Source organism: Cynocephalus volans, chromosome 12, assembly GCF_027409185.1.
Source record: "Cynocephalus volans isolate mCynVol1 chromosome 12, mCynVol1.pri, whole genome shotgun sequence".
Taxonomy (NCBI): domain Eukaryota; kingdom Metazoa; phylum Chordata; class Mammalia; order Dermoptera; family Cynocephalidae; genus Cynocephalus; species Cynocephalus volans.
This window is the reverse complement of record NC_084471.1, coordinates 19,361,969-19,374,562: the sequence shown is the minus strand read 5'-3', so window position 1 is coordinate 19,374,562 and position 12,594 is coordinate 19,361,969. Positions and strand designations below refer to the sequence as shown.

At 41.3% G+C, this 12,594-nt stretch overlaps 1 protein-coding gene and 1 non-coding gene across 3 annotated transcripts in view; one reads left to right on the top strand and one right to left on the bottom strand.

Moving 5' to 3' along the window:
• The window catches only part of ALDH1L2 (aldehyde dehydrogenase 1 family member L2), a 60,024-nt gene extending 51,746 nt beyond the window's left edge, over positions 1 to 8,278 (bottom strand). For both annotated transcript variants that reach the window (XM_063075094.1, XM_063075095.1), the window contains exon 1: positions 8,135 to 8,278. In XM_063075094.1, the coding sequence (XP_062931164.1) occupies positions 8,135 to 8,182 (48 nt within the window). In that variant the 5' untranslated portion in view covers positions 8,183 to 8,278. The remainder of the gene's footprint in view (positions 1 to 8,134) is intronic.
• A 1,521-nt stretch (positions 8,279 to 9,799) lies between these two features.
• Positions 9,800 to 9,931, top strand: LOC134361404 (small nucleolar RNA SNORA19). The gene has a single exon (XR_010021430.1). It is a non-coding gene; the product is annotated as a small nucleolar RNA SNORA19 (small nucleolar RNA).
• The last annotated feature ends 2,663 nt before the right edge of the window (positions 9,932 to 12,594 follow it).

Here is a 12,594-nt window from a genome sequence, read left to right as displayed (position 1 = left end):
TGTCAAAGGATTTGGATTTAGAATGCGTTTCCCCCCTACAAACTAAATGAGATTCTCTAACGTTCTGGACGGTCATCCTAAATCGGTAAAGCCTCACTGTGAAAATCTGATTATGCAGAAACTTAACTTTCCCTTACTTCCTATTTTACTAAGGTCATAGATAACATCCCTTTTTAGGCACGAACTTAAAAAGATACCAGATCACAACTTCCCTGTAATCGAGCTGATAATTAAACAGTTAAGGCTTTAGTTTATAAAATCCTTTAAAAAAGGATCAGTCAAAGTTTCTATCCCAAAAGAGCCTGATTAAGCTTTAACGTCCAACATATGCTTTTACAAGCAAACAGATTAACTCTGTAACAACCGCAAATTCACCTACAGATAATGCATGGTTGATCATTTAATTTCCTCTCTTCAAAAAAATCAAAACGTTCAATAAATATTCTATCTTCAAATCTTATAATTAATGCTGTTGCTTGAAACAGAATCTACGTATTAGCCATCTTACAAAAATTCAGGCTTTACTTCATACTATTACCAATGCCACATATTTTAAGACATCAAAAGTACTACTTTTTAAACACACAAGAGCCAAGAGACCAAGCTAACTCAAACGTAATGTGTCACTTAGCTGTCATCAGTTTATGTGGAGTTCAGTTCCAGATTCAGTACTTTCTGGCAGCATTTAAAGAAACCATGTGAGTATCTTTGGAAATACTACATTCATTGAAACACTTTCTGAGCTGAATGCTAAAATTGAAGCTTTCTGAGAAATTTTCAGACTTTATGACTATAAATGCGTTTACAAAGATTTAGCAGGATTCCAGACAACTGGACTGGGATATGTTATCTTGGTCTGATTTCTCCAAGTGTGGCCTGAAGACTGACTGCCTGCGTGGGCAGAATCAACTGGGAGGATATGTCTAAAATGTGGATTCCTGGGCCCCACCCCAGATCTATTGATATAAAACCTCAGGTCCAAGAAGCTGCATTTTAACAAATATTCTGGTGACACACAGACACACTAAAATCTGAGAATCTCTGCTCTATGGAGAGTGCGTGTCAGCCCACAACAACAAGATTCTTTCCTCAGTTTGGGAGTTTGGATCAGGAAGAAGGGATGGAAATAATAACAAACATTTTAATGAGACCCTGGTATGTGCCACGTATTTCACATATCCTACCTCATTTGATTGCCCAAGATTCTGGAGACAGGCATTGTTAACCCACTTTTATAGATGAAGAAATTGAAGCACAAAGAAGTTAAGATATAGCCTGGAGTCAAATAGCTACTAAGTGGCAGCCCCGAGATTCTAACTCTTGTTATCCCAGTGCCCATTGTTTTTCCATAATACCATCTGTGCAATCTTCAGACGGGCCTCATTTTTCTTCCTCAATTAAAATCAGAATAGTAACAGTACCTATCTCTTAAGGTTGTTATAAGAAGTCAGTGAGATGAAGTATATAATACACTAGTGCATTGCATAACAATAGTAAATACTCAATCAGTGTTCATTATAGTATTATCATTATTATTATTATACCACAAGTAATACCTATGCAAACAAAAATGATGATAATGGATATCTCCTATTGGGAATGTACATGAGGTAGGGCACTGTATTGAGCCCTTTTCGTTAATTCAAAAAATATCTATCAAATGCTGATTATATGTCTTTAATCCTCACAGTGACCCATTTTACAAATGAGAAAATACAGGGCCCAGCGGAGTTAAATAACCTGTCCTAGGACAGAGCTGATAAGGGGTAGAGGCAAGATTCAAACCCGGATCTGTTTTACTTCAGCGGATATGCTTCTACGGCTTTCCTGTGTTGAAGTCTCCTCTCATCCTTTTTAAAAAAAGAACAATACGGCAACAGTCTGACAGGGCAATTGTAGGAAATAGTTCCATCAGCCTTTCCAAGGGGATACTCTGGTGGCACTGACATGGGAGACAGCAGCATTCGCTAAGGCTCTCACTGTAGGTGTCTATTGTGTTGGTGACAAAGAGGAAGAGATATAAAATGACACACAGCATTTCCAAACCTGGGTGATAAGTGCTATTATCTTGGGGTTCTCTAGAGATATTCTACATCAGAAGAGCCTTTTGCAGGGAACAGAAATTTGCTTTTTAAACTATCAAATATTGCATTCCCAGGCTATCTACCTTCTGGTGGAGTCTTCAGGAAGCAAGGTGATATGGACTGACTATGCTCCAAGAATTAAAAAAAAAAAAAAAAAAAAAAAACAGAAAACTTAAAGTCTTGGTGCTGAGTCTGCTCTGATCCAAAGTCCTTTTGTGAAGCAGATGTGTCCTTAATGGAACCATTAGAGCAGGGTGTTAAGGCCAAAGCTATCCACATTAGGAACTGTCAGAATTGGCAGTTTTACATGAAGGACCTTTACACAAAAGAACAAAAACAGTAAATTTTTCTGAGACAGTGAGATGCCTCACACTTAATGGAGGAGTAGGCACATAGTGCCCCAAACCTGCACCTGACTCTGCTCAAGATTCATTTAGCAAGCATGTTTGGAGCGCTTACGGCTCTCTGGGCATAGTACAGGATAAAGGTTGCACAGCAGTGGCCCGCAGGGGAGTTCAGTTTGGCCAATAAAGCATTTTTAAAAGAAGTGTGTTGATATTTTTAGGAGGTTTCACGTCAGGTGACTGAATTTCTGACTTCTCTTTAAAAATCAGGTTTGTCATGCCCACATAAGCAACAGTCAGCTGAGCTGAGCAGCAGTGGCCCCCTTTTACCCTGGACATGGTCTTTCACTACATCCAATCCAAACCCCTCACCTGTCTTGCCTGTTTGGCCTATGTGGGCATTTCTCTTTGGGACCCCTACACTAAAGGTACAAAGAAATGGTCCCTGTCCTCAGGAATTCACCAAATAGTAGACAGGACCCACAAGTAAACACATTTTAGTAACACAGTCCTAGGATAGGAGACCACAGTGGACTTCTTGAGACGTTCCAGGCCGAGGGAACAAAATTTACAAATGAGTGAATGAGCAGGCAGTGTGTCCAGTACTGGGAGTCAGGGGATGGTGACAAATGACACCCTAAAGAGAGAAATTATGGAGGACCTTGTCTATGTCAAGTAATTTGGACCTTATTGTGAAGAAAATGAAATTCACTGAATGACTTTAAGAGGAAGAGTGCACAATCTAATTTCTATGTTACCAGACAACTCAGGCAACTCTGTGGAGGCATAAAGTAGCTTGGGGTAGGCACGCCTCCTGTGTTTGAAAATTGAACAGATAAAGATTGAAAATAAAAACTAACCTAACAATCCACCTTCAGTATATTCTAAGTATGTTGTTTGGAATAGTGTAAAAGCCCACGTTACCTATTATAACAAACTCCCAAAGCTTATGCTACCTGTTATATATAACAAACTCCTATACTAATAGTCAGAAGCAACAAATTACACTTTACACTGAGGCAAATCTGTGCAAGATTCAACCAAGGTTCAGGATACCACCAGAAATGACAAACTTGTGCAACTTGGTTTTCTTAGCGCATCATTATAAAGAAGGTATTAACAAGGACTTTCTTGGATATCTGGACAACGTTTTTCTTTGTCATAGAAAGGATGAAAGATTTTTAAAAGAAGGATGTCAATACAGAAGCCTATTAGCAGGTGATGCCAGAATGGGGATGCCCTGCACCTGGAGGCTAGAGGGAGCTCGTCGGGTGAGGCTGGTGACCAGGGAACATTTTAAAGACTTTGAGTAAAGGGGAAGACAGTTCAAAGGACTAGAGCCCAGAGACTGACTCCAGTCCCTGTTAGAGAGGCAGAACTTCAGTACTGATGGCGTTTGGATGTGTTATCCCCTCCAAAACTCATGTGGAAATTTGATCTCCAATGTGGCAGTGTTGGAAACTGATTGAGTCATGGGGGCGGATCCCTCATGGATGGATTAAAGTTCTCCCTGGGGGAGGGGTAGTGAGTGAGTTCTCGCTCTATTAGTTCCGGTGAGAGCTTGTTGCTTAAAAAGACCCTGGCACCTTCTCTCTCTCTCTTGCTTCCTCTCACCATGTGATCTGCTTGTACCTACCAGCTGCCTGCCACTTTCCGCTATGAGTAGAAGCAGCCTGAGGCCCGTGCCAGACACAGTTGTCCCAGAATCATAAGCCAGATAAACCTCTTTTCCTTATAAATTACCCTGTCTCAGGTATTTCTGTTATAGCAACACAAAACGGAATAAAACAAGTACATAGCAATTACCTAAAATATTTTAATTGCATAGAAGTTTTAAAAATTAATATTTAATTATACATGTAACATTATACAGTCTCCTTATTAAAAAAGAAAAGATCACAGATAAGACTGGAATCCCCTTTGACCACCATTCCCAATCCAGATCCTTCCTCCCTCCTCAGAGGAAACTACTACTACTGTTCAGTTTGGTGCGCATCCTACAGACGTTTTCTAGGCATTTACATACATGGAAATATACATACAAAGTATTATTTTGTGTTTTTAAAAATAATACAAAGGAAATAATATTATGGGTAATGTTTCATTACTTTCCTTGTCAGTGCATAGAATTCATTCTTTACACTGCCTTACAGTATTCCATAGTGTAGCTATGTCTCAGTTTATTTGTTCACTTCCCTAGTGAGGAACATTTTGGCTTTTAATATGTGATTATTACAAATACTGTGGCAATGAACATCCTTGTACCTGCTTCCTGTGCCCATGTGGAAGTGTTTTTCTCAGTTAGATGCCTACAAGTAAAACTGCAGGATCATTTTTAAACTTAAATTTTAATGGATAGAATCAAATTGCTTCTAGAGTATTTAAGGAACTCTTTTCTCACAAAATCATATTTTCAGCACAAAATCACTATATTGTCAAACTATGATTTTTGCCAATCTAATTAGTGAAAAATGATATCTTGTTCTAATTTGCATTTCCCTAATTACTAGTTTGGTTGAGTGTCTTTTCATATTTTACAGTCTATTTATATTTCCTTTTTGATGTATTGTCTTATTCAATGTATTATGTATTATTATTCTTTACCTAAAAAACACAGGTTTAATAGTCTGTCCCACTAATCTCTGAACTCCTGAGACTATCTCTGAAAGCAGAGACTATTTCTTGTTTATTGTTTTATCCTTTTTGGCTACAAGACATTGAGAAAGTTATTTAACTTCTCTGGGTCTGTTTCCTTATCTGTAAAATGGGCTAGACACGGTGCTCAGTAAATCATAGATAAATATGGTTTGAGGCTGAATTTGGAGATCCTAGGAACAGACTAGATACCAGAGCAGGGGTCAGACAAGGAGGAAACAAATTAAGAACCTGGCTGCTAGAACTTGGATATAAAGCAGGTTTCTTGGTTCCAAGGAGCAGGGAAGGTCCTATGTCTTGAATTGGATCATAAGGTGACCTCAAGTCCTGGAGCTAGGCTACGAATCCAAACACTGGTAGAGGAAGCTAAGCAACAGAGTGCCAAGTAAATATGAGGGCTAAATAACCCTCACCATGGGAGAAAGTAAGAAGCAGGATATTGGAGGTGGGCAATAATTCTTAACAGATAAAGGCTTTTAAAGCAGACAGTTGTTCTAGCTAAAAAGACCTGACCATGTCACTAAGCTGAAATCATCAAGTATTTCTAAGTCCATTTCTTTGAGAGGTTGGAAGAATTAACTCTATTCGGAAGTATTACAAAGAAAATTTCCCTTTGGATTTTGCTAAGTTCCGAAAGCTTTTTTTTCCAATTTGTCCTTCATTCTGCTTTAATACCAAACTTAAAAACATTGTTTGGTTTTTCATTTTTTAAAGATGAAGGTATAATTTACATAAAGTAAAATACACCCTTTTTAGTGTGCAGTTCTGTGAGTTTTGACAAACACAGTCACGTAACCACCACCACAGTCAAGATATAAGACAGCTCCATCACCCCCAAATGGCCCTTATGCCCATTTATAATCAATCCTACCTCCTCCTGTCTCCAGCTCCTGACAACTACTTTTTTCTGTCCCTATAGTTTTACCTTTTTCAAAATGTCGGATAAATGGAATAATTAAAAAAAGATAATCTTTCGAGTCTGACTTCTTACACTTAGCATACATATTTGAGTTCCATCCATATTTTGTGTATTAGTAGTTGATTTCTTCTCCCCAATCTCTCGGCTAGAATTCCATTGTATGGATGACTATACCACAGTTTGTTTATCCTGTTACCAGCTGAGGACAGTTAAGTTTTTTCCAGTTTTTGGAGATGAGATTACGAATAAAGCTTCTGTGAACAGTGGTAAACAGGTCTTTGTGTAAACATGAGGTTTCATTTCTTTCGGATAAATAGCTAGGAGTGTGACTGCTGAGTCATATGGTAGGTATATGTTTAACTATATAAAAACTGCCAAACAGTTTTCTTTTTTTTTTTTTTTTTTTTTTAAATAGATGACCGGTAAGGGGATCTCAACCCTTGACTTGGTGTTGTCAGCACCACGCTCAGCCAGTGAGCGAACCGGCCATCCATATATGGGATCCGAACCCGGGGCCTTGGTGTTATCAGCACCGCACTCTCCCGAGTGAGCCACGGGCCGGCCCCAAACAGTTTTCCAAAAGGCTATACTATTTTATATTCCCACCAGCCATGTATCTGTTTGATTTGGAATAATTTTTATAGAACACAGTCCAAAGGATAGATCCCCATTTTCTGTAGCGTAAAATATCCCAAATCCTTCCCTCATCATTCAATGTCTGCCTTTTGGCCAAATCTGCCACTGCTTTCCCACATGTTCTCCTGGGAACAGTCAGACCCTGAGCATGCCAGGTGCTTCTCCATCTCCATGTTTTTGTTTATACCATTTGCCACCTGGGATGTCAACCTTTTATTACAGAAATCTAATGCAAACCCCAGTACCAAAATCTTTTCATTCTTCAAAACTCCCTTCTGCTCTCCAAAAAAGACAATTCAGTGGAAGGTGTTGTTGACAGAGGAGGCCAGCGAAACAGGTAGGTGCAAGCTCCTTGCTCTCTGTCCCATCCAGCACAGACCCCTGTGTGCCTTGTGGTGGGAGAAGCCAAGGAAGGACTCAAAGTGCTGCTTAGGAAAGTAGCAAAAGCCCTAGTACAGCAGGTCTCTCCCCACTTATTTTATAAAAGGTGAATACTCTCCAAGTAACTAGAACTGATTATCAGGAGCAAAATGAATTCTCATTATTTGGGGTTGTCTGGGGGAAAAAGCTTTTCCCTTTATTCAAGTTTGGGCCAGTTCTTGGTGCTCCTGAAGACTTCTCTCTGCCTCCGAGTTTTTAACATTTGGATACACAAATATGTACATATGGCTTTGGCAGAGAACACAATGGAAAAGCAAATTCTTTTAAAACACAGCAAACATATTCTTCCTACAAAAGAGATAATGCACATGGGATTTTTTTTCTTCCTTAAACAGCTTGGAGTCTCCCTAGACGCAGAGAGGCATCTCTGCCACGGCACCAAAGTGCTAAAGGCAGTGCCACATGAGACGTGTCCACTCACGTGCCATTTCTGGGGGAGCTGATGCAATGCCCAGCCGCGGGGCTAGGCCAGGGCTTGGTTCTTGCATTACAGATGAATACTGTTCCAGCGTGGCTTCCTCTGCAGTGCACGGTAGTCCTACAAATCTTGAGGCCTGCAGCTCAGCTAGGAATACTGCATCTGCAGCCACCAGCTCTGAGATCCGAATGGGCCCTAATGCCAGTCGGGAGCACTTACACCCCTCAGGCCTCCAAGGAGTACCCTGCTGACTTGAAACTATTCTCCTCCAGGGGACGGTCTCGATCCTCTACAGCTCCATCTCTTGCCATGATTGAAATGAAAAACGAAAGGAAGCAGACCCTGTCCCCCTTCTCAGGTGACTGTTCCCACCTTGTCATCCCACCCAGACCTAACATGGTCAAAAACTGCATCTGCAGCCCCTTTCCCTTAAGACAATGGCTTGCTTGCCAATTCCCATCCAGGACCCGCCTGGGGCCTTTTTCGGAAGTCTTCCAGTTTTAAAAACGCTGTCTCAGCATTTAGCAAAGTCTAAGCATCGCTGCCAACCTTCGTCCTCACCGCCCGGCCTTCCCGCCCCGGGGTCTGCAAACCAGGACCAGGAGAGGGCCGGGACGCTTGTCCGGGAGGGACTCACCCGGCCGGTGGAGAAGCGCCGGAGCGCCTGGCTGCCCCGCCTCAGCATGATGCGAAGGAGCGCGGGCGCGGCGGCGTGGCGGTGCGGGAGGCAGGCGGACCCCTCAGCCGGGACGCGGCCTGCAGCCTGCTCGCCCGGGACTGCCCGGCGCGCTGCCCGCGGCCTGAGCGAGCGGGGCCCCGCCCCTCGGCCCCGCCCCTCAGCCGGCCGGGCTCCGGCGGCCAATCCGGTGCGATGGGCGGGGCGCGCGCCGGCCTCTTGCAGCCACGCGGCCGCGAGCTAGGGTGCAGCGCTGGTGCCCAGCCCGGGGACCGCGCCTGGCGGCTGCACACACCCTCCTGCAGTTCCACCAGAGGCCCGGTTACTTACTAGCTGTGGGACGTGTACCAGTTACCCAGACCCTCTGAAGTACACAGGGATCTGCCTTCCTAGTGGTCAATCTGACACCCCAAGTCACGTTCATAACAACGGCCTGAGAAAGCAACACGCTTGCCTGTGTCTAGCTACTAAAGAAAAGGGGTGGGGACCCCTTCGCTATGTAGGGATCGTAGGATGATTCGATAAGAGACTGTGCATAAAGCAATTGGCAAAGGGTCTGGCAGAGCTGGTCCCCAATAGATAATCAGATAGACGCCCTTCTTCTAGAAGAAATGGTCAGACGTGCTCTAGCTGAGCACTTGTCTCAAACGGAACTCCTTAGCCTGGCATTCAAGGCTGTCCACAATCTGGCATTTATTCTTATTTCTCGCTGCGGTTTGCACGTGTAATTCTGACTGACTGCACTACTTGCCGATTTCTTCCTGGAAAATACTTCGCAGAAAAGCTTGTCACCATCCTGGCATGACCAAATTCCTTCTTAAAGGTACAGCTCAAATGCTACCTCCTGGAGGCATTTTTTTTTTTTCTCTGATCCTTTCCTCCCTTAACCTCTTCGTTCCCCACAAACAATCTTTCACTCCTCTAAACTGGAAAGGATTTTTATCTATGCATCTCTTATGAACGTCTCGATCTGTTATTGGGTGTTTGGGTAGTTGTTATCTTCTCTATTGAAATCTCCTCGCAGGCTGAGCCCGTGTCTAGTTTATCAGGATTTACGGTATCTAGCACTAAGCAGAGCTTTTAAAAATACTTGTTGAAAGTGAAAATAAATAAATGAATGTGTTAAAAGGGTAAGAAGGAGAGAAAAAGAACCGTCCTGAAAGCGTGGAGAATTGCAGCAAACCTGCAGGGTTTTTCTTTTGGGAACTACCCCTTGCTGCTTCAACCCACTTCCCTGGCTGCATTCCGTGACTGCATTCTTGCTTCTTTTAAACTTCTAAATATTGGTAATCACTTTACTTGTTCTGATCTGTGTATACTAGAAGGGTGAGCAAGGACTGTGGTTTTGCCTGAGTGGGGTTCCATAGTTATATACTTCCACTCCCAATTTTAGGAAATGTAGCATTTATGTTCACCCAAATATAATGAGATATTCATGATGTCTAAGATTTTTTTCTGGAAGTAAAAAAAAAAAAAAAAAAAACCGCTGCCAATCTAGATATCTATACCCAGTAAAAATAGTCTTCAATAATGGAGGTGAAATAAAGTCATTTTTAGAAAGAAAAACTTGAGAGAATTGGTCATCAGCAGACACACAATAGAGGCAATATTAAAGAGCAGTATTCCCTGTATATTTCATTGACCTGCTTTCTTTTGTATATGTGAGCAGTGCTATTTCTTACGTGCTATACAGATATTTGAAGGTTAATTAGCAGTATAACTATAAATAGTAATGCTGCCAGTCTCCTTCAGAAAAAAAACTTTATAAAATGTGGTTACATGTATTAGTTGTAAGTAGCAGGTCTTTATAAATATGTGACCATTTAGGTTTTTTGTTTTATGACATGGATTTGAAAAGAATATATATGAGGAATAGTATAATGTGATGGTTCAAAGCAGAGGGTTTGGAGTTGATAGCTTGCGGTTGGAATTGTAGCTCCAGCAATGTACTGTTAGCATAATTTCTCTGAGCTTAATTTTTTTCCCCTGAAAAATGGGTATAATTTCTACTTACCGTGGCTGTCATTAGATTACACAGGTGCTGAGTAAATGGTAGCTATCATTACTAACCCTGTGTTTTTATGCAGAAAATATATAAATAAAAAAATAAAGAGTATCCTTCCAGTAGGAGGAAAATTACCCGCATGGAAGACTGGATTTGTAGGAAGACCAGCAAAAAAGGCAAACATATGAGCAAATTTAAGTGAACATTAACAATATGCATAATAATAACAATAAGATATTGTGAATTTATATATGCATATATGAAAATATACAAAAATATATACAAACAACAATAGAAAATTGTTGGATAAATTTGGAGGGCTTAGAGAAATGGAATGTTCATTAAGCAGAAAGAAAATAATTCCAGGTGGAAGCTCAGAGATGAAGGAATGAAGAGCAACAGAAAGGCTAACAATGAGGGAAATTTTGAATTATTAACTGTATACTACAATAGTAATAATGTTTTATGGGGTTCAAAAATATATAGAATTAAAATACATAACAATACCATATGATTTTCAGGAGAGAGGATGGAATTAAATATTCTAATGTCGCAGCAAATAACAAAAGTACTAATGTGTGTTAGACTTTAATAAGTTAAGGATGCATATTATAATCTCTAGTACAATTACAAAAAGAACTGTAATAGAATGTGTAACTATCAAGTTAATAGAATGCATAACTATGAAGATAATAGAATGATTTAAAAAATCAATCCAAAGGAAATTGAGAAAGAGGAGAAAAAGGAATATGGAATGGGTGGAAAAAATAGAAGAAAAATAGTAAGATGTTAGATTTAAGCCTAAATATACCAGTAATTACATTAAATGTTGCTGTGGATTGAATGTCCCCCCCCCCCAAATTCATTGAAGCATAAATCGTGTCACCCAAAGTTCCAGGTATTGGAAACTTGGCTTCCATTGTGACAGTGTTGAGAGAGTGGGAAATTCTTTTGTGCTGATTGAAAGATGGGGCCTTGGGGAGGTGATTGGATTGTAAGTATCATGCACTAGTCCATGGGCATGGTTCTGAAGGCTTTAAAAAGACAGCACATGAAAGTCTTTCTCTCTCTTTGCTCTGCCATTTTCTGTCATGTGAGATCCCTGCGTTCCTGTAAAGCCACCACCAGATGTGTTCTCGGGACTTTGGACTTCCCAGCCTCTGAAACTATAAGCAATAAATTTTGTTTTCTTTACAAATTGTCCAGTTCCAGGTATTTTGTAATAAGCAACAGACACGGATTAATACAGAAAATGGGTACCAGAGAAGAGGGGTGTTGCTTATAACAAATACTTGAAAATGTGGAAGTGGCTTTGGAACTGGGTATTGAGGAATGGCTAAAAAATTTGAGGGAGCAGGCCAGAAAAAGCCTAGCTGCTGGCGGGAGTTTAGAAGACAAGAAAACCAGAGAAAGTTTGGAACTTCTTAGAGACAGGTTTAGTGGTGGTGATCAGAATGCTGATAGATATATAGACAGTAAAGGCCATTCTGAGAAGATCTCAGATGTAAATGAGAAGGGACTTATTGGAAACTGGGCAAAAATTACCCTTGCTATGAACTAGCAAGGAACTTGGCTGCATTCTGTTTATGCCCAAAAGTTTTATGGAATGTTCAACTTCAAGGTGCTGACCCAGGGTATTTTGCAGAAGAAATTTCTAAGCAGCAAAACATCAAGGATGGTGCTTGGCTACTTGCAACAACCTATGCTAAGTTATGGCAGAAAAGGCATAAGGTAAAGGCAGAATTTGTAATTCAAAAGAAAGCAGAGTGTAAAAGATTGAAAAGTTTTCAGCCTGAACACAAAAACAAGGGTGTAGCTCAGAGATCCTTTGTTAAGGAGATGAGTATAAAAGAAAGGGATTACCTAGAGAAAGGAAAAAAAGAACTTGAAGGCATTTCAGAGATCTTGGAGGCTGCATCTTCCATAACAGGCCCAGAGGCCTAGGGAGACAGAATGGTCTCAGGGAACATACATGATGTGCCCTCCATGGGCTCACTGTTCACCTCAGGAAACTGCTTCTAGCACCAGCACCTTGGCTGCTTTGGCTGCTCCAGCTGTGGTTAAATTGGCCCCAGGTGTGGCTGGACCTGCAGCTCTGGAAAATGCAAGCTGGAAGCCTTGCTGGCCTCCACATGGTGTTAAATCTGCAGGCTTGCAGAATGCCAAAGCTATGGAGGCTTAGGAGCCTCCACCTTGATTTCAAAGGATGTATGGAAAAGCCTGGGAGCCCAGGAAGAGAGCTGTTGCAGGGGTGGATTCACGGCATATCATCTTTGCTGGAGTGATGCCAAGAGGAAATGTGGGGTCAGAGTTGCAGCAGAAGAACCCCACCAAGGCCATGCCTGGTGGAGCCATGGAAGCAGGACTGCGATTGACAACCCAGACTTCTGGAGCTACCAGAGTGGAACACCAGCCT